We start from the raw sequence: 18871 nt of genomic DNA, 5'->3' as shown, positions 1-18871 counted from the left end.
ATAAGGATGAGATTTCACACACATATTAAAGGAGAATAAATTGTAGATTTAATCACTACAGGACTTTGAAAGTGAAGTAGATGATTCTCGTTTAAAATAGAGTAAACGATGAATGGAAAAATTTTCCTATATTTTTTAGGGAGGAGTGGAGGATAAAAAATACGTTGTTGTTTTCCAAAACAACAAAATGAGCTAGGGAGAATGAAAGTTTATATATGTCCTATCAAAAGTGAAAGAGTGATTTATATATATATTTTTTTTTCGGAAGACGAATGGGCAATTGCCCAGAAAGAAAACTACACAATAGCTAAACGGAGCATGGTGGCCCCAGATAAATTGATTTATATTTAATATACTAGGGATGAAACACATAAAAACCATAGATCCAAAGGTATAAGAATGGGAAAATATCAAATGTTTTTTCTGGAGATAATTATTTAAACTAGTATAAATACCTCTTAATTTTAATAGGTTCATTAAATTAATTTTCTAAATAAAGAAATGGGATAAAGAAACAATAATTAAAAATCTACGCAAGATCGGAGATGAATAATGCATCCTTAACCTGGTCGATCTAAGATAGTTTATTGGACAAAATACTTATTACTATCTCAAAGTTCGATAGTTCAATTCTCCACTCTCGAACTAAAATGAAAATTACATCCATAACTCCCGTTTGTCTAAATTTCGATCCTGATGAGGAAAATGAATAACTACTCTTGTAATTGGGTCGTTGCAGTTATTAGTTGGATTGGAAACTACCAAGCAATATGGTAGGGAGAAAATTTTCTGGTAGAGCGATAATTGCGTAAAAAAGTTACCCTAATGTGATTGACTCCTCCAAGATTCCCATCAAACAAAGTAAAAAAGGAGATACACCCTACAAAACCTTGGTCAACAAAAGTGATCTCTCTCTTTTTTTTCTTTCTTTTTTTGGACAAGTAGTCATTTTTTTTATCATATCATGTGACTTTTGTTATACCGTTGATTAAATAGACTAGTAAATATAACTAATATCAATGTGTTTCCCATGTTTATCAAAATAACAAAATATTGTACCATATCCTAGATATTTACTATAATTAAAGTTGATTAAATTTGGTTTGTCTTTACGTCAAAGATACAATTATATTAACAAAACCATAGTTCATAGATGAAAAGAAAAACTTTGAAAACTAATTCTATAAAATGATCTTTGTAATAGATTACAAGATAAAGATAATGCTTATTCTTTAAGCATTATTTTTTAAAAAAAAATAAAAAAGGCAAATGTAAAAGAGTTTCTAAATTTTGGGCACCATTTGCTTTTACAATTTTTTTTTAACAAACAGGTGGAAGTTCGAACTCACAATTTTTTTTTTGTTGAAAATATGTGTCAATTACCGTATGCTCGGACTCTTTTGACATAGAAACTTAGTTTGTTATTGATATTAAGGGGAAACCTAAAAAGTATTATGCTAAATTTGTTTTTGCAGTAAAATATTTTAATTTACTCGTGTCATAGATGTCACAGACTTTGTGCCAGAGAAACTGTCCAAATTTAAAACGAGTGGAATGAGAATTTTCAACTTTTAGACAAGTCCTTGGAAGCCAAATTGAATTTATTATTCAATCCCCAAATTCCATCCTCTGAAAATTTATGGTCATTTTGTTTCTTGTTTCCATATTTACATTCAATGAATACTTATTTGACATGAATGGAAGGAAAATTTTCAATGTTTAGACAAGTTTTGAAGCAATCGTTAAAAGTCAAATTGAATAAATTTAGGGTCGTTTTTTTTCTTGTTTCGATATTCATATTCAATATATACTTATTTGACAGATTTGTTTTCAAAAACTATTTTCGAATTTTGTAACTCAAATAGTGAAAATTCTGTAATCGTGTTTTCATATTTTGAATTTGAAACTTAAAAATGTAAAAGATAAAAAACTTTGATAAATATATTGTATTAAGTTATAAACTTATCTTATTTTTGTAAAACCTAAAAAATGTGAAATGTAATATATTATAAAATATATAATATTGTAAAATAAGATAAGTTTCATTTATGGACTTTGAATTTTAAGTTTCATTTCAAAATCTGACGCTTTAATAATGCTCCCTCCCTCTCGTTCCTGCCACTTCTTATTTTATAGGGAAAATGACGTGGCTGTTTTTAATATTTATTATTTATTTATCATGATGTCATTAATCTTGCGAAAATTTATAATTTTTCGTGAAAAATTAAATAAAATATATTCTCTCCCCTGCCCTCCACCTAAAAACCTATAATGCATTCCTCTACCATCATTTGTTCTCTCTTAATTTTGTAACTATACCAATATTATTTATGAATATGACTAGTTAAAATGATGCATTATGTCAAAATTAAGTTATAGATTAAATTAAAGCATCATTAATTAATTCAAACAATTTTAGTGAATTTCCATGTTTCCAATTCTCTGTTTATTTTTCCCCCAAACTTTCCCATCCACATCTATTTTTAGATATATGAACATTAAAAAGTAAACTGACGACTAATTAAGCTCCAAGTGAAATCTTAATTACTAATTACAATTTCAATTATTTCCAAAAAAATTTCTAAATTTCAGTTGACATAGACATTTTCATTAAAAAGGAAAAAACAAACCTCAACATTTCTATTAACATCAAACATTTCTTTTTTTAGTACCAGGTAATTGAGAAATTTGAACTCATGACCTCATCAAAGATTGGTAGTACCAATTACCGTTGTGCTAAGCTAAGCTCAAGTTGGCCTATTGACATCAACATTTCAAACATTATTTTTACGATATAATAGAAATATGATGTTAAACCCATCGAATTAATCCATTGTGTAGAAACACAATAGATTAAATCACTGGGTTTACGCTGACTCCCACAATTACATCGAAACATAGTTCCTTGTACTTGTCGGGGTCTATTTGCATTTCAAGGAAAAAGTGAAAGCAAAAAACAGCGTAGCTCAGCAGATGAGTCACCTTATCTTTCCTAGGTTGAAGGTCAATCCCGAAAAAGCTCAATCACCCAAAATTATCTCCTATATGGACTCAAAAAGAAAACCTCAAGTTTTGACCTTGCATCTCAGGCTTTACATAGCTCATTTTATTATTCCACAAACATCTGTACAAAATTTAGAAGTGGATTGGCACATTCAAATGAGAAACCAGCTCTCCTAGTTCAAACAAGCCATTCCATTTCATAGTAGTTAAGAAGATGAAAGACTCACAGTGAGAATGGTCGAACTGACGTTTAATCGCAAATGAACACCATCGTTTTTCCCAGCTGAACTGCTTTGTCCCTTCCAAACAGCTTCTCCACTATTGCCAGAGAGAATTCCATCGTGGTTCCTGGCCCCCTGCTTGTAATCAGGTTTCCGTCAACCACCACCCTGTTTTCGACTTCGCTTTTGTCGGACAGTTTTTCGCATAATGCAGGAAAAGCAGTGGCTTTTTTGTCCTGAGAATGGAGCAAATACACTTTTGTATTGAGATCGTACGTACTATATATAAATGAAAAGTAAAAAGCTGGCATTAGTTAAAGTTCTTGAATGACAGTTAGCACGAAATCGTGTGGGATAAGAAAAAAAGTACATAGGAAGAGTCTCGTTTTCAAAATATTCACAGTGCAATTTACTGAGCTTACTTATAGATATGCACGATTTATATGAAGGCTCCCCTTGTTGGAATAGCATGCAATTAAAGGACCAATTAATTACCAGAGATACACGTTTAGTGAAAATTATGCCTCATTCAAGAATCATTTCGTTTTCGTTTTATGTTTTAAAAATCATGCGGGCTTGTCAACCGCTTCTTACCAAAACTAGTTTTTAAAAACTTTCAAAATTTGACTTCACTTTTCAAAATGTTTCGAAATGGTGGAAAAGAAATCTATTGGCATTTTCCATTTGGGGTGATCTTGGTACATAGGGGCTAGGGCCATAATCAGGAGATGAAAGTAAATGAAAATATGGTAAAATGATACCTTCAGCAGGCCATGGGGTTCAAAGACCAGAGCTGGGGATGCACATATTGCTCCATAGGGTTTGTTTGATTGTCTCTGCTTCTTTAGCAAATTAATCAATTTTTCAGATTTTGCAAATGCTTCAGCGCCACCAAGCCCTCCCTGCAAGCATGGAGGTCTAATTTTAATTCTAATCAATCATTAACGCATTATAACTGAAAACTCAAACTCATACTTACAGGCAAGACTATGATGTCGTATGACTGTTCAGCAGCTTCATCAAAAAGCAAATCTGCCTCCAGTTTTACTTTTCGAGAAGCGAGAATCTCTAGTTTGTTCTCAACAGAAGTAACCACCACTTTCCCTTGTGCTCGTCGAAGAATGTCAATGATCATAACGGCCTCCATTTCCTCAGTACCATTGGCTACAGGGACAAGAATCTGAAAGCAAAGCATAATAATTATACACCAGATACTTCTAATTTCAAATTAAAACAAGCTTATCATTTTAGTTGGACTAATTGCTTTTGCGTTAGTATAATCTCTGGACTAAAAGTAAAATGCAAATAAACACTATTTAGATTAAACTATTTAATTAATAAATAAATTACTATTTGAAAATTCTTCATAGTGTTTGATATATAAGCTGATAAGCAATTGAATTTGAGTGAACCACAAGAACACTGAAAATTCTTCATGGGTGTGATTTGTGTTAACTAATGTACAACAGTACAAGACCACTTCTAAATAGTAATCGGTATCCGCATCTTACTTAAAAAGGTATTCAAAATTGTGTAAATACAATATTTATTGCTGTACAAAAGATTTAAATTTCTTCATACATCAAATTTGGTTTTAAGTCCCCAGTTTATCCTCAATTTCAAGCCAAAACATGTTACTTTACGACTCTTTCAAAAGCCTCAGGTTATAGGTGTTCTTCATCCCAAGAACAGAAGATAACTTGTCCATATCTAATATGAAGCTTTTGCAGGTAAGCAGATGCTACTAATAAATTGTGGTAAAGTATAAGATTCTCATCAAATATTTCCATTACTCGGGTGGTCTGAGCTCTTGACAGCTGCCTTGCAGAATGCTGTCTATTACTTTCAGTTGTTTCCTCTGAAAGACATCCAAGTTGCATTTCTATCAAAATACAAGTTTCAAATTTCCAGAGGCTATGTTAATCAGTAGTAATTATTTCCTCAGTATCTCTGCCCTAGACCAGTAGACTTCGCATCCAAGGTCTCCAATGAGATATACGTACAGGAGTATTAGATATGGAAATTGAAATAGATATATGCATCATATTTTAAACATGACAGGAAAGAACTTGCATTTTTAAGCACTCTTCCATCAGTAACCAGATGCGACTATTATTACATGAGTAATAGAAGCAAGTTACAGATATTGCAGTCGCAATAACTAGTAGAATAAACCTTACCCTGGGGCCATCATCAAATGTCCACTTTACTTGATTTTGCTCAGCTATAGTATATTCATCACCATGGTTGGAACGCAACAACTGATTAGACATTAAAAGAGAAAGCATGTATAAGTAAATGATGCAGCAAATCATGAACTTTGACAAGAAAATAAGAGCATTATTCACTCTGGAAATTGACTAATGTCTAAATATGATGAAAAGGAAATTCAAATAATAAACAAAAGCAGTAGCCAAAACAGGTACATTATTTTCTTGGAATTTTATTTCATTCTTAGGTACCTCGTTGTTTTACTAGGGTATACCATGGGTGAGGACAACCACACCAAATAAGGGTATATATAAAGCATGCAAGTGACTATATTCAAGCCAATTGGCTAACTTTCACTAGGCTTTTTTCTTTCATGTTTTCTTTTTTTAACTTCCTCAATTAAGTACTCTCTTCTCTCAGGAATGGCCACCCCACTCTGCTCCATCTCCTTTGTTCTCTATGTCATCACTGTAATTGTCTCACTCCCCCCACTTTATCTAACAATAATAGGTCCATCTTCCTCCTCCATTTTGAAAAAAAATGTGTAGCCAAGATTAAGAAAAAGTAACGGAGAAGAGCACAGTACCAAAGGTCCAGAAACTTCGTCAGCTTTCTCTTTCCCATACAACTGCTCAACCAGTGCAACAGCAAACTCCAAGGTAGTACCTGGCCCACGACTTGTCACAACTTGGCCATCAAGCTGTACTCTGGATTCAACAGCAGTTGCAGTAGATCTCAGTTGCTCCATAAATGATGGATAGCATGTCGCCTTTTAAGGTCAAAATTTTAGATGAAAGTTTAATTAAGTAATTAATCATAAAACCAAAACATGACTTGAATCTCCAGGAAAATATCGGCAAACTTACCTTCAATCCCTTCAGCAAACCCCATGATCCAAGCACCACTGCAGGTGAAGCACAGATTGCAGCATAAAGTCGACCATCTGCAGCTTGCTTCTTCATTATGTTCTGCAGAACTGCACAATCTCTAAGATTGGTAGCACCTGGCATGCCTCCCTAAAGCATGAGAAAAGCAGAAATTACATGCTTAATTCAAACAAAAACAGTGAAAATAAGTCCATGAAAAGAAGTATGATAATCGGAAAAACCAAAGTACTTCATAAGGGTAGCATTATTGGGCTTAAAGTTTCAAAGCAGATAAGCCAGTCAATAAAAATAGCAATGCCCAATATTTCCATCGATTATTATCAAATATGATCTAACGTGACAGACATAAACCACATCAATTAACTGCTTCACTCCAAATTTGGTTACTAAATGCAGTGGTAGCAGCAGTGCCACCATGCTGAGAACTTCTATGAAAATAAAGGCGAAATGTTATTAATCTACATCAGTAAATAATAAAATAGTTTACTCCAATTCTACTGGGATTACCGGGAGACTTACCATTGCTTATTGATTATTACTAATATCAAGATTCCCTATAATGCTTCCATTTGGCATTTTATTCATGTATCCTCTTGGACAATTCAAATTATAGCCTGACAGGCTGACACTAAGTACTAACATATTGCCAGATTAGTAAAAAAATTTCCTACTAGCCTTCCCCAAATTAGTTCTACTATTCTACTTTTTACCTTCCTTTTCCCCTTCCATCCCTCCACTCCCTGTCCTACATTTCTTTGTTGACACAACAAATTGGACAGAATCTGCCTCCATCTAGGACCCAACCAAGATCATATAACAACTAAATAACAACCATCATGGGATGGCCTAGTGGTCAATAAGGGACAATGTAAATAGCAAAGGGCTTAGAGGAAATGGGTTCAAATCATGATGGCCACCTACCTAGGATTTAATATCCTTCGAGTTACCTTGTCAACCAAATGTAATAGAGTCAGGCGGTTGGCTCGTGATTAGTCGAGGTGCGTGCAAATTGGCTCGGAATATGTGTGTGTGTGTGTGTGTGTGTGTGTGTGTGTGTGTTGGAATATGTGTGTGTGTGTGTGTGTGTGTGTGTGTGTGTGTGTGTGTGTGTGTGTGTGTGTGTGTGTGTGTGTGTGTGTGTGTGTGTGTGTGTGTGTGTGTGTGTGTGTGTGTGTGTGTGTGTGTGTGTGTGTGTGTGTGTGTGTGTGTGTGTGTGTGTGTGTGTGTGTGTGTGTGTGTGTGTGTGTGTGTGTGTGTGTGTGTGTGTGTGTGTGTGTGTGTGTGTGTGTGTGTGTGTGTGTGTGTGTGTGTGTGTGTGTGTGTGTGTGTGTGTGTGTGTGTGTGTGTGTGTGTGTGTGTGTGTGTGTGTGTGTGTGTGTGTGTGTGTGTGTGTGTGTGTGTGTGTGTGTGTGTGTGTGTGTGTGTGTGTGTGTGTGTGTGTGTGTGTGTGTGTGTGTGTGTGTGTGTGTGTGTGTGTGTGTGTGTGTGTGTGTGTGTGTGTGTGTGTGTGTGTGTGTGTGTGTGTGTGTGTGTGTGTGTGTGTGTGTGTGTGTGTGTGTGTGTGTGTGTGTGTGTGTGTGTGTGTGTGTGTAATGTGTGTGTGTGTGTGTGTGTGTGTTGTGTGTTGTGAGTTGTAATGCTGTAACCATTGTAATTGCTTATGATTTGGTGATTTTAATTTAACTTAAAACCTTATCTTTCATACTTAGTGGAAGCTACATAATTCTTAAATTTTTTTTTCTATAGCCTGGAATTGATAGCTCTTTAGCCTCTTACCCCTATAACTGGGGCACCTACCCACCCCAAGGCCTAGACCTGGGAGACATCAAGGGTTTTTGGTATTAAGCTCACTCAAAGGTTTAAACACAAGACCTCATCGTAGGTGATACCACGAGGCCCCATGCCCTTGCCAATGGGGCTGCCCCTTCAGGGCGTCCTTAGGTCCTTTACTTTAAAATATTCTCTTAATACAGTTTAGAACCGTGCCAAGAATGAGACAACAAATTGTTACATTGTCCATACTGAAAAAGGACAGGAACACCGATCTGGACATATGAGCATCAAAAACTACAACAATCTGACAAAATATGGCGAAGCTCTATACTGTCTTGAAGGCAGCTTACTCAATTGGAAGAGCCCAGTCCATACTATATGTATTAAGTAAGCTCAAGCTGATAAGTTTCCTAAAACTAAAACTAACCGCTAAACAAAATAACTTTACCGTTACCCAATAGCAACTTGGGCAGTTGATAAAGAAAAGATATGGAACATAGAAGTTTCTTTTTTCTTTTTTTCGATAAGAAACGATTCATTAAAAAAGAGACAAAAGAACAGCCTAAGGACAGGGGCAAGGGGGCCCTTCCCAATAAAGCTAACCGAGATATCAAAGAGAGACTGTAATTACAAGAGAATTTCGTATTCCTATGAGACCACAAAAAGGCTATCAAAATCACTATTACAAAAAGAATCTCAAGACTTAGTCTTATCCTCAAAAGAACGAGATTCCTTTCCAACCAAATACAAAAACATGTATGGAACATAGAAGTAATGCCATAAAAGTAATACCTCCATGAAAAAACATGGGAGCAACATAAGCTTATAAATATAAGCTTGCTCCAATCTTTTTCCCATGCCCTTGTCTCTTTAAATCAGTCAGGATTGAAGGAGAGCAAATTTAGCTAATTTGAAACTAACTAATGATGCTACTAGAAGACGGAAGGTGCCAATCAATTTTCTTATGAGCTAGATGTTTGGACTATCTGGCCTTCCACTTGGGGATAACCGAAGGTCCGAAGAAGCAGGTTGTTCTTGGCACCTGTTTTTCTTTTTTTTTTTGAACAAGATACGAACTTTTCATTGATATATGAAAAGGAACAAAATTGTTCAAAGATACAAACTCCCGAAGGAGTGATAGAGAAAGCAAGAAATAGAAAATAAAACATAAGACAAGACTACAAAGGAGAAATAAAGGCCTCCCAATTCATACAAATCATACTAGGGGATACGAAGAGAACAAATCGGAAAGAGCACACCATTGAGAAGCTTTGAATTTGGCAATGTTGAAGCATTCCAATGGCGGGCGACAAGAATCTTCAAAAATCCTTTTATTTCTCTCAAACCATAATTCTGAGATAATAGCCTTAAATCCATTAATCCAAAGTAGATTAGCTTTAGGTGCCAACCCAACACCATGTAGAATCTGAAAAATATTATTAGCAGCCACACGATCCCACACCCATACTGATTGGAACATCCGGAGAAAAAGATTCCAACAAACAGCAGCAGATGGGCAGAAAAAGAAGACATGATTTAAACTTTCTTCATTTTCTGCACATAAAAAGCAAATGGATGGCTGTAAACTTTCTTGGCACCTGTTCTAAAAAATTAAATGACATCAAGCAAAGTTCTCATTTCTAATGGATGAAGATTCACTTTAGTCCCTGTCCTTGGCACTTTGCAAGCATGCCAACATATTTCCTGTTAATTTTCAGAAATCCTTAAGTATGAATAACAATCTCAACAAAGCTACAAGGGATTTTCCATTCGGAAGGGTGGAGAAAAAAAAGAGGATTTCAGTTGTCACCTCATTAACTTGAAAACAAAATCCCTCCTACTCGAAGAACTGGTCTGGTGACTTAGGTACAGGGAACGTGACTACGAGAAACAAGAAAGTATAGCACACAAGATTTCGGGGGGCTACCAAGAAGAGTTGGAAACTTGCAGCCATAGACCATGCACTCTTTTGTCAAGAAAAAAAATGGCCATAGCCCATACATTCATATTGCAGACTTGAATCAAAGATTCTTCTCTCCCAAATGCTTTCCCAGGGCATTATGCTCTGGTAGGTACTAAAAACTCATCTGTAAGACAGTATTCTCTAGTTTCTGGTGTTGTAATTGAAGGGATATCACGAAGGAAGAAATTGGAGGGTGGCAGGACCGTTCAGCTATGCTCGGAAACTTAGGAGAACAAATATCCTAAATAGATGAAGATATTTTTACGTTTGCTTGAACTACACCACCGAGTCAATCAATCTCATTATGAACTACACTACCGATTCAATATATATATATATATATGAACAACACTAGAGTCGTAGAAACTAAAAATAACCTTCTCTATATGGCTATACCTGTCCATTATCTAGATAACTTGGGTGGAAGCTCTTAGTCTTTCGTCTTAAAGGAGTCTTTAGTCGCTCGCTCAGTAAAGGGATTCCCCTCGGTTTCTCTGGAAGTTTTTTGGTGAAGAAGGCTAGAGTCCTATGAAAGTGTAAACGAATGCTATCAGAGCCCATCACTGGGAGATCGGAAACGAACTGAATCGAACTTTGTGGAAAACAGAAACCCTCCTCACGGATCATCTTAAAAAAATTAACGCACTTCTCCAGACTAAATGTCAAAAGATAAAAAATACAATACACAGCCAAACATACAGCATATAATTTAAAAAGGAAAAACACAAACAGAGGGAGAAAAATTAGTACAGGAAGTGCGATAAGATCGAAAACGGTGTCCGCGCAATCCGAAATGAGAGAATCAGCAACAATCTTGATCTGATGCGCTGCATCGACACGAAGATGATTCTCCACGGAAGCGACGGTAACATCAGCTCCAGCACGTCGAAGCACGTCAACGGTGATGACTGCCTCGAGCGGCTCGGTGCCATTCGCAACCGGAACCAAAACCTACACACAGTTTGCAACCACAGAGTTAGCAAACCGAAACAAATCGTCAAAATCAAACAACACAAAAGACCAATGGCCAGTTCACAGGACGGGTGGAGACTCCATAACAGAACCTTGCGAGCAGGAGGAGACGCCATGGCAGCACGGATGGAGAAGAAGCGGGTTCTGTGAGAACGTAGTTGAGGAGCGAGCTTTGTGGCGGTGAGAGAGAAGCGTAGAAGACGAAGAGGCGAGTGAGATGATAAATGGGAAATTGCCATCCCGTTCGAAGGGGTAGAACGGGAAATTTACAGAGGTTCTCGGTAGTCCAGAGGCATCGTTATTCGATGCTTCAGCTTGAGCTGTAGCAGTGGCGGAAATGATTCGGTATGGATTATCTTCGATGGACGTTTTCTTCGCAGGGGATCAAGTTCGCTGTGATTTCGCCACGTCATTTGTCCACCACAGGCACTCATAAATTTAAATTTTTTTGAAAAACAAATTTTTTTTTTATACATGCTGGCCAATTTTAGTGAATGATGAAAATGAAATATAATGTTGAGAGTGCAATTTGAACCCACGCCCTTTCGGACCAGAACCGAAATCTAGGTTCTTAGAACAACTCCGCCATCTCAACATTTTGGTAGATAATGTATTTTAAATATTTTAATAACAGTTCTTTCATCTTTAATTTGATATTCCAAAGTTGAATGACTTCTTTAAATATTTATAACCATTTATAACCTTAAAATTTTGGGATTAAATCTATAATTTTGTTATTTAATGAACTTTTAAATTTGTATCTAATAAAATTTTAAAATTTAAAAAATGTTATAAGTTTATAAGTATAATAGGTTTATGATCATTAAAAAGTGTAATATTCTTTTAAATTTTAAATTTTGTGATTAATGGTTATTTAATTTTAAATTTTGTATATAACAGTCCTTAACATACGTCACGTTTTTAATATTTATCGATCTATTAGACACAAAATTAAAATTAAAAATGGATTCAATAAAGTACAAGTTTTAATTTTATTTCTAATAGATAATATCGATAAAAGATGACTAAATAAATCAAGAATTTATTAAAGATGAAATTGAAAGTTAAATAATATATTAGACACTTTTTAAAGAACATAAAAATTAAGCCAAACCGAGCATAGCTCAAGTGGTTAAGATACCTATCTCTGACCAAGAGGTCATGAGTCCGAATCTACATCCCCACATGTTGTATAAAAAAAAAGAACATAAAATTTAAAGTTTAAAAATTTATTTAACCTTTTTTAAAGTTCAGATGGTGGATTAAATTTATAATTTTTTTTCCTATTAAGAATTGATAATCACTTAATTTAAATATTTACGATTAAATGATAATATTTTAATAAATAATTATACTTAATGTAACTATTTACAACACTGATTAGATGATAATATTTTAATAAATAATTAGGCAAATATAAGTACTAATCAATATACTTATTATTGTCTAATTTTCTAGTAGTTCTTTAAATTTTTCATGCGTATATTATTTTTTTTAGGGTTTAAAGTTTAGAGTCTAAAGTTTAGGATTTTTATTTCTTTATTAAAAAGACAAATTGTCTCTAGTGAGTAGGATTGACGATTAGGATTTTATTTATTTATTAGAATATAGATAGTTTTGTAATTTTAAAATTTCTTGTCCTAAACTAGCATCTATTTAGACAAATTTGTAAATATTAGAGTTTTTAGATATTTATGTCATTTATGTAATTAGGTGTCTAAAATATCTAATTGTGTTACTATTGCGCTTACCTGAAGCCTTAATAAATTGGTCGTATATTATGCAAGATCAAGTGGAATTGAGAAATTTTCATGCCACTTTATATAAAAACTTTTAGATTTAGAAATTCGATATAAAAATTAATCATTATAACTTACTCTCTTCTTCAACTCAAATGGATATAAAAATCTCTCAAACCTACTCTTAAATTAAATACTAAAAAGGAACTTTTTATCCATAAACATAAGGCGAGATGCATTTAAGATCTAGTGGCTCATCCAGTCGAGCCACGTGGACTGAGTCAATAGGAACCAAACGAAGATTGAGTACACCAGTTTGAGGGGTCGAGCACTCCTTGATGAATCATACAAGAGATAACCGGCAGGCAGAGTGATGACACATTGTGCTGTATCCAAATTATGATATGCTCCACAAAATCGCCTAGGATGTCACCACACTCATCTACAGCATACAAATGAAAGGAGAATGTCGGTGGTCTCTATGACCCCTTGGCACAGCATGCCACCCTCTGTGTATGCCACACACTCTTTCAACACTTTTCTCTCCCTCCATGTCCATATACAAGGATAAGAGAAACCTCAATCCATGTTAGTTGTTTTTCCCACAACTCCTCGTGAGAATTTGACACACACTCTCAAGCAGACTCTCTTCTCGAGATCATTGTTCCTCTACTCTACTTGTTTCATATCTGTTTGCTCCAACCTTGAATTCTAGTTTAAGCATCGAAATGCACTCAATAGAGCACCACATCAGTGCTAGATTTATGTGTGCATGTAACTTAGAGCTTAGAGATGAAGACGTATGTGACATCTTTATGACACATACGTGGTATGCAATTATTAATAAATAATTAATCTAGTTTATATACTAGAGTACGAACAACCAATCACTTAATAATCTGTCAGCAAGAGCATAGAGCATAATTCAATAATTAAGGTTCTGATATTTTTTTATAGGACGAATGTTCGAATTCTCACCTTGTAATTGTTAAAAAAGAACCACATAAAAATCTTTTAATCGATAATTTATAAGTAATTAGATAGCTTTTTTTAGGACACTTAGGAGTATAAATTTTTTGGTCACTCTCATGACAACCCAAACTTTTCAAGTGACAAAAAGGGGAAAATGTCTAAGCAGCCTGACATACAAAACGGTCTATTTAGACATAAAAATGTTAAAAAGTTGTCAACTTATCACACATATGTTTGTAAAAATATAATTTATTGTAAACTTGAGTATAGTTCAACTGATATTATCAATAAAAAATTGAGGTTTAAATCCTATAGCATTGAGTTAGAACAAAAAAAAAAGTAATCTAATATTATCCATATTTAAAAAAAAAGGTTAAATTTTAATGAATGTTTGGTCCTAGGTCAATGAATGGTGGTTAATATTCCCACAATCGTATCTATTTCAAGGTTCACTTTTTAACTAGAAAATAGATAAATATCATTTTTTTTATTCAAAATAGACAAAGATGATATATCATATGTCACACACTAATTTTTATTTTAACGTTATCAATTAAATAATTTTTTTTGTTTCAAAAAAAAATTTTAATAATTTTTTTGTTTTAAAATTTTAGTAATTTGGCTAAATGTTATCAATAGTTCTTATTAGTAAATATAAAAATCTGACATAAATTTGAGTAAGTCTGATTTTAACTATGCTATTTTTTAAGAGAAATTATATTATATGACATAAATTTGATATGTATTTATTACAATTTTTATTATTTTTTAAATATAGCATAAATTTGATTTTTCTAATCCGTTTTATATTACATTTAAGTTTACTGTGTATCAAGGATTCTATTTCGAAATTAATTGACAATAACAGAAGTAACTGGTGTATCTATTAATTAGTTTGATGACAATATAATGTTTTTTTTTATAAAATTTCAAACTTCCTTTTTTCTTCGAAAATAAAAATTTCAAACTTTATACAAAATAAACATTAATTTTATACTATTTAGGTAAATCCATCCTATTGAAAACTATTCAAATAAAATTCAAAAGGTTCTCATTTGAATTAATCTCTAAAAAAAATTATTAGTTATTGTAATTTGATGAAAATTAATTATACAATTATTAACAAAGCTTTAAATCCAAATTAAAAATTCAGAACATAAACCGAACTTACTATATGAGATTTCAAGATACTTAGCATCTTTTTCGTTATAAAATTAGACAAAAAGAAATGCCTATATTAAATTTCTATTAGATATGTTATCTAATAAACAATTTTTTATGCAGACTTGACGGATTAATTATTCATCAGCTATATATAGTCAATATTATCTCAAATAATAGGGAAAACGTGCAAGAATCAATTACTCGATTTAATTTAATTTTTTATTATTAATTTCCAATCTTAGCGTAGCTAAGGGCAATTACTCTTCAAAACTATACAACGGAATAATGCTAAAACTAGTTGAAAATTGCATTTTATGAATTAAAATCAAAGACCTAATATTATTTTTAGTATATAGTTTATTTTATTTAATAATCGCGATTAATTTTGTAATTTGGTTATAACAATTTTGGCCCAGTCCTACTAAAGTGCATGTGTTTTATCTATTTGATTTTATTTTTTTTAAATTTGTTTATTTGATAGTAAAATTAAGCTTAAACATATGGTTAATTTATGATTGGCAGAGTTTGAGCCAGTTTTTAATTTCATGTCTAATATTTTAAAGCTTTTGGTTTGCTTAATTAAGGTATACAAAAATTTTCAACTAAAAACATTACTTAATAATATCACTAAAATGAAATAAATAAATAAATAAATAATGCTATATTATTATGCCTTTAAATCTTTTGTTGTCATTGTCATTTGTATGGTAAATTTTCTATGAATGCTTGCCAGGTGGCAATCATTTTCTCACGGTCAATTTGTAAAAGCAATGTTTATATTTCTCAAAATGAAATTTATTGTCACACTATTTTTTTCTTTTTTTTACTAAGGTAAGTGTTTAATTAGTTGCTTTGTTTTTAAAAATTATATTTCTTCTACTTGAAGGTGGATTTTTTTCGTATTTTTATAGTATTTTGAAACTAAATTAGCCTAACTTTTTAGAGTTTAATAATTCTTAGTTAGAAATTCAAAACATTCAGATTTTTTAGTAGAGATTGAAACCTACGACCTCATATATATTAATAAATTGAGTTATACTTGGGTTGGTAAGCTATATTCAGATTGACAATTATTGATTAAAGTTAATCTATTGTTATAATCATAATTAATTCGAACATGACTTGGTGTATAAGTTTATTTAGTCATCCACTTCATTCTAATTGAACTAAAAACAATTATAGTTTATAAATGATTAAGTTAACCATTGATTTAATGATAGTTAAAGCACTAAAGAAATATAAATATATATATATATATATATTATATTTAGAAAGATTTTAAAAAATGAATCTATCAATTAAAAAACTTCTCATACTTTATTTTAGATGATATTTCTAGGCTTTCTCACCCAACTTTGTTTGGGACCTTTTTCTTGCATGTAATATTATTATTTTGGTTTTTTTTTTTTATCATAACTCAACTGATTTAGACACATATTTTCAATAAAATAAAATGTTATCATTTTGGTCCTTCATGATATAATATTAAAAAAAACACACATTACACTAGAAAAATGTTTGAATAATATCTCAATCTAAGCCACATAAAAAAATTTTGAATCCTCCCCATAAAATTGCTACGGCGTATACTAAAAACAAGAATAAAACTTTTAACAGTTGCAAAGTTAAAAATAGATGAACCAAATTAGGAGCCAAATTGTATTTAAATTTTAAACCAACCCTCAATATTATTTGAAAACTACAAAAGGGAAAGCATTATTATAACACACACATCTTACACTTACAAGTTGCAACAATATTACAAATATTCCATGAGAGGAAAAGAAACTCTCTGTTTGTTCTACTTATTGGGCGTTTTGATGAACCCCAAATGAGTGGAGTTGGCCACTTTTATGAGAGTTTTCAACTCATTCGCAACCCAACAAAGCGACCCTTTGGTTTGATAAAAATACCCCAAACATTTGCAGTCCAAACTGCACTTCTTCTCGCACTCCCTCTGCCCCATCGGCCCTTCTCCTCTGTTATACTTCGCCAGAAAATGATCCACACCTTCGATTTTGTAGTAATGGAAGCTCTTCGGATCGCAGGATCTCACCTTCTCCGCCGCGCAGCTCTTGCTCCACCCCACCACGCCGTTCGCCGTCGGGCAGCCCACGCATTGGTTCTCCTCACACAGCCCCAACTGCCCGCACCGCTCCGGCCACTGGCACTCGCTCTCCCAATTCGAGTCTCTGTCGAACAGCGTGAACGAAACCTCTGACGGGCCCCAATCGACCTTGTCGTTGTATGTGATGAGGCGGAGATTGCCGTCGATTCCCAGCCGGAGGAACGTCAATGTGGCGTTGTACTTCGGCCGCGCCACAATCGTGCCGCCGCTCTCCGTCGAGCCGGCGGATTCGTAGTCTAGCTTTATTTCTGTGGCGAATCCTTGATCTGGATCTACATCGGCGTTGAGAGTGACCTTGGAGAGAGATCCTTTCTGGATTGTGAACCTATTTGAGGATGTGAAGTAGCGCATCGGCTTCGGGGAATTAGGGCTTTTGTAGTAGAGATTTAGGGTTTTTTTCTCCATTACGAAGCTGTACGGTCCGTTGGAGTTTAATTTCTCGGAGGCGCGGCTTACGAGCTTGATTGCGCCGCCGAGGCGCAGCGATTGGCCGACTAACAGAGTATCCGTCGGGGAATCGAAGCTCTGCCAGAGGAATTTGCCGCTGGAGTCGTGGAGGACCATGTTGCCGTTGGGGAGCAATTTGAATCCGACGACGCCTTTGTTGGCGGTGTTCGATTGCCAGACGACGGAGCCGTCGGAATCGGCGAGGACTAGGTTTCCGTCGGCGCCGAGGGAGAAAGTGGCGTTGTCGCGCACCGGACGGCCGCGATTGGCCTCCCACACCCACCGCATCGCCGATTCGGAGCGGAGGATCGCCATCCGCAGAGCCAGAGTGTAGGCGTTCGGCGTAGTGTTGTAGAACGCGAGCTGAAACGGCGATTGCGCGATGCTGAGGACTCTGTAATTGGCGCCGTACTCGACGGCGAAGTCGCCGAAGTCACCCTCATTGACGAACTTGAAGGTCTGGTCGGGAGGAACCAGAGCTTGAGAGAGAGAGAGGAAGAAGCAAGAGAGCAGCAGAGGCGTCAACAATGGCGGAATTCTCATGTTTGCTGTTAACTTGAAGAACTGGATAATGAGGAATGGACGAAGACGAAGATGTGTATTTATAGGAGCTGACAAGGGTATTTGTGTAATTTCAGATTAGAATAAAAAAATCTTTATTTATTGATCTGTTTTTGGCTGCCTGGTCTTTCCATTACTGTCCATTGTATTTGATAGTTTTGGATATAGGTGGTCCCTTTAAGTGCTGTTTGAGTGAACATTGGATGCTTTTTTTTTCTTTTCTTTTGGGGAAATGTGCATTTTCTTTGAAAGTTTTAAAAAAGTCATGGCTGGTTGGCTAGATTTGAATTTCTATGTTGTACTAATAAATAAGATACACATTTTACAAATACAATATAAATAAAGGGCAAAAAAAAAAAAAAGAATATACATTTTTACTTGGCAAGTGTATCATTTTTTACTATAAATCTCTCCATTTCGTTAAATTAGATATTAGATAAGTGATAAAATGATCTTATAATAATAAAGAGCTAACATCCAACATCTTTATCATCTTCTGGTAACGACTAATTGTCTTATGGATTCTCTTTCATGTCACTATCTACTTGAGTTGAGTACATCAAACATAACTGCATTTCAACCAACTAGAATGCATCCAAAAATATTATGTTTCATTGGTCCTCTCATGCTAGAGTTGGCTCAAACAATCCATTTTGTTCTCCTAGAAATCACTTCAATTAGAATAACTAGTTAATTCACATGTTCATTCGAGTCCCGTTTGGTTTCAAAAGCATCTTCTTCCCCGTCCGTGCACCTTAAATTTAACTAAATATTGTCAATTTAAAAATCTTTTAGTGTACTCCCACATTTTTTCAATGAGTTATATAAAC

At 34.2% G+C, this 18871-nt stretch overlaps 2 protein-coding genes across 2 annotated transcripts; both read right to left on the bottom strand.

The window, feature by feature from the left end:
• Nucleotides 1-3070: 3070 nt before the first annotated feature.
• LOC111012842 (protein DJ-1 homolog A) lies at nt 3071-11363 on the bottom strand. Its single transcript, XM_022287117.2, has 8 exons — nt 11123-11363; nt 10809-11009; nt 6302-6451; nt 6022-6204; nt 5405-5485; nt 4204-4404; nt 3986-4126; nt 3071-3460 (listed from the first exon to the last, which is right to left on the bottom strand). The coding sequence occupies exons 1-8, from the start codon at nt 11267-11269 to the stop codon at nt 3254-3256; spliced, it is 1311 nt and encodes a 436-aa protein (XP_022142809.1). The 5' UTR covers nt 11270-11363; the 3' UTR covers nt 3071-3253.
• Nucleotides 11364-16537: 5174 nt separating this feature from the next.
• LOC148208476 (epidermis-specific secreted glycoprotein EP1-like) lies at nt 16538-18064 on the bottom strand. The gene has a single exon (XM_088118623.1). The coding sequence runs from the start codon at nt 18021-18023 to the stop codon at nt 16707-16709; it is 1317 nt and encodes a 438-aa protein (XP_087974749.1). The 5' UTR covers nt 18024-18064; the 3' UTR covers nt 16538-16706.
• Nucleotides 18065-18871: the final 807 nt, after the last annotated feature.

The sequence above is a fragment of the Momordica charantia genome (genome assembly GCF_013281855.1).
Source record: "Momordica charantia cultivar OHB3-1 chromosome 10 unlocalized genomic scaffold, Mcharantia_2.0 BLBB01000010.1, whole genome shotgun sequence".
Classification (NCBI taxonomy): Eukaryota; Viridiplantae; Streptophyta; class Magnoliopsida; order Cucurbitales; family Cucurbitaceae; genus Momordica; species Momordica charantia.
Note: the sequence above shows the minus strand (reverse complement) of the source record. Positions and strands in the feature narration are given on the sequence as shown.

What these genes read in the sequence shown, in the direction of transcription:
- LOC111012842 (XM_022287117.2), bottom strand. Translation starts at nt 11,269, where the DNA reads ATGGCAATTTCCCATTTATCATCTCACTCGCCTCTTCGTCTTCTACGC. An exon ending in CGTCTCCTCCTGCTCGCAAG is followed by an intron (nt 11,010 to 11,122) that starts GTTCTGTTATGG and finishes AACTGTGTGTAG; the next exon opens with GTTTTGGTTCCGGTTGCGAA. An exon ending in AACCCCATGGCCTGCTGAAG is followed by an intron (nt 3,461 to 3,985) that starts GTATCATTTTAC and finishes CTCCATTCTCAG; the next exon opens with GACAAAAAAGCCACTGCTTT.
- LOC148208476 (XM_088118623.1), bottom strand. Translation starts at nt 18,023, where the DNA reads ATGAGAATTCCGCCATTGTTGACGCCTCTGCTGCTCTCTTGCTTCTTC.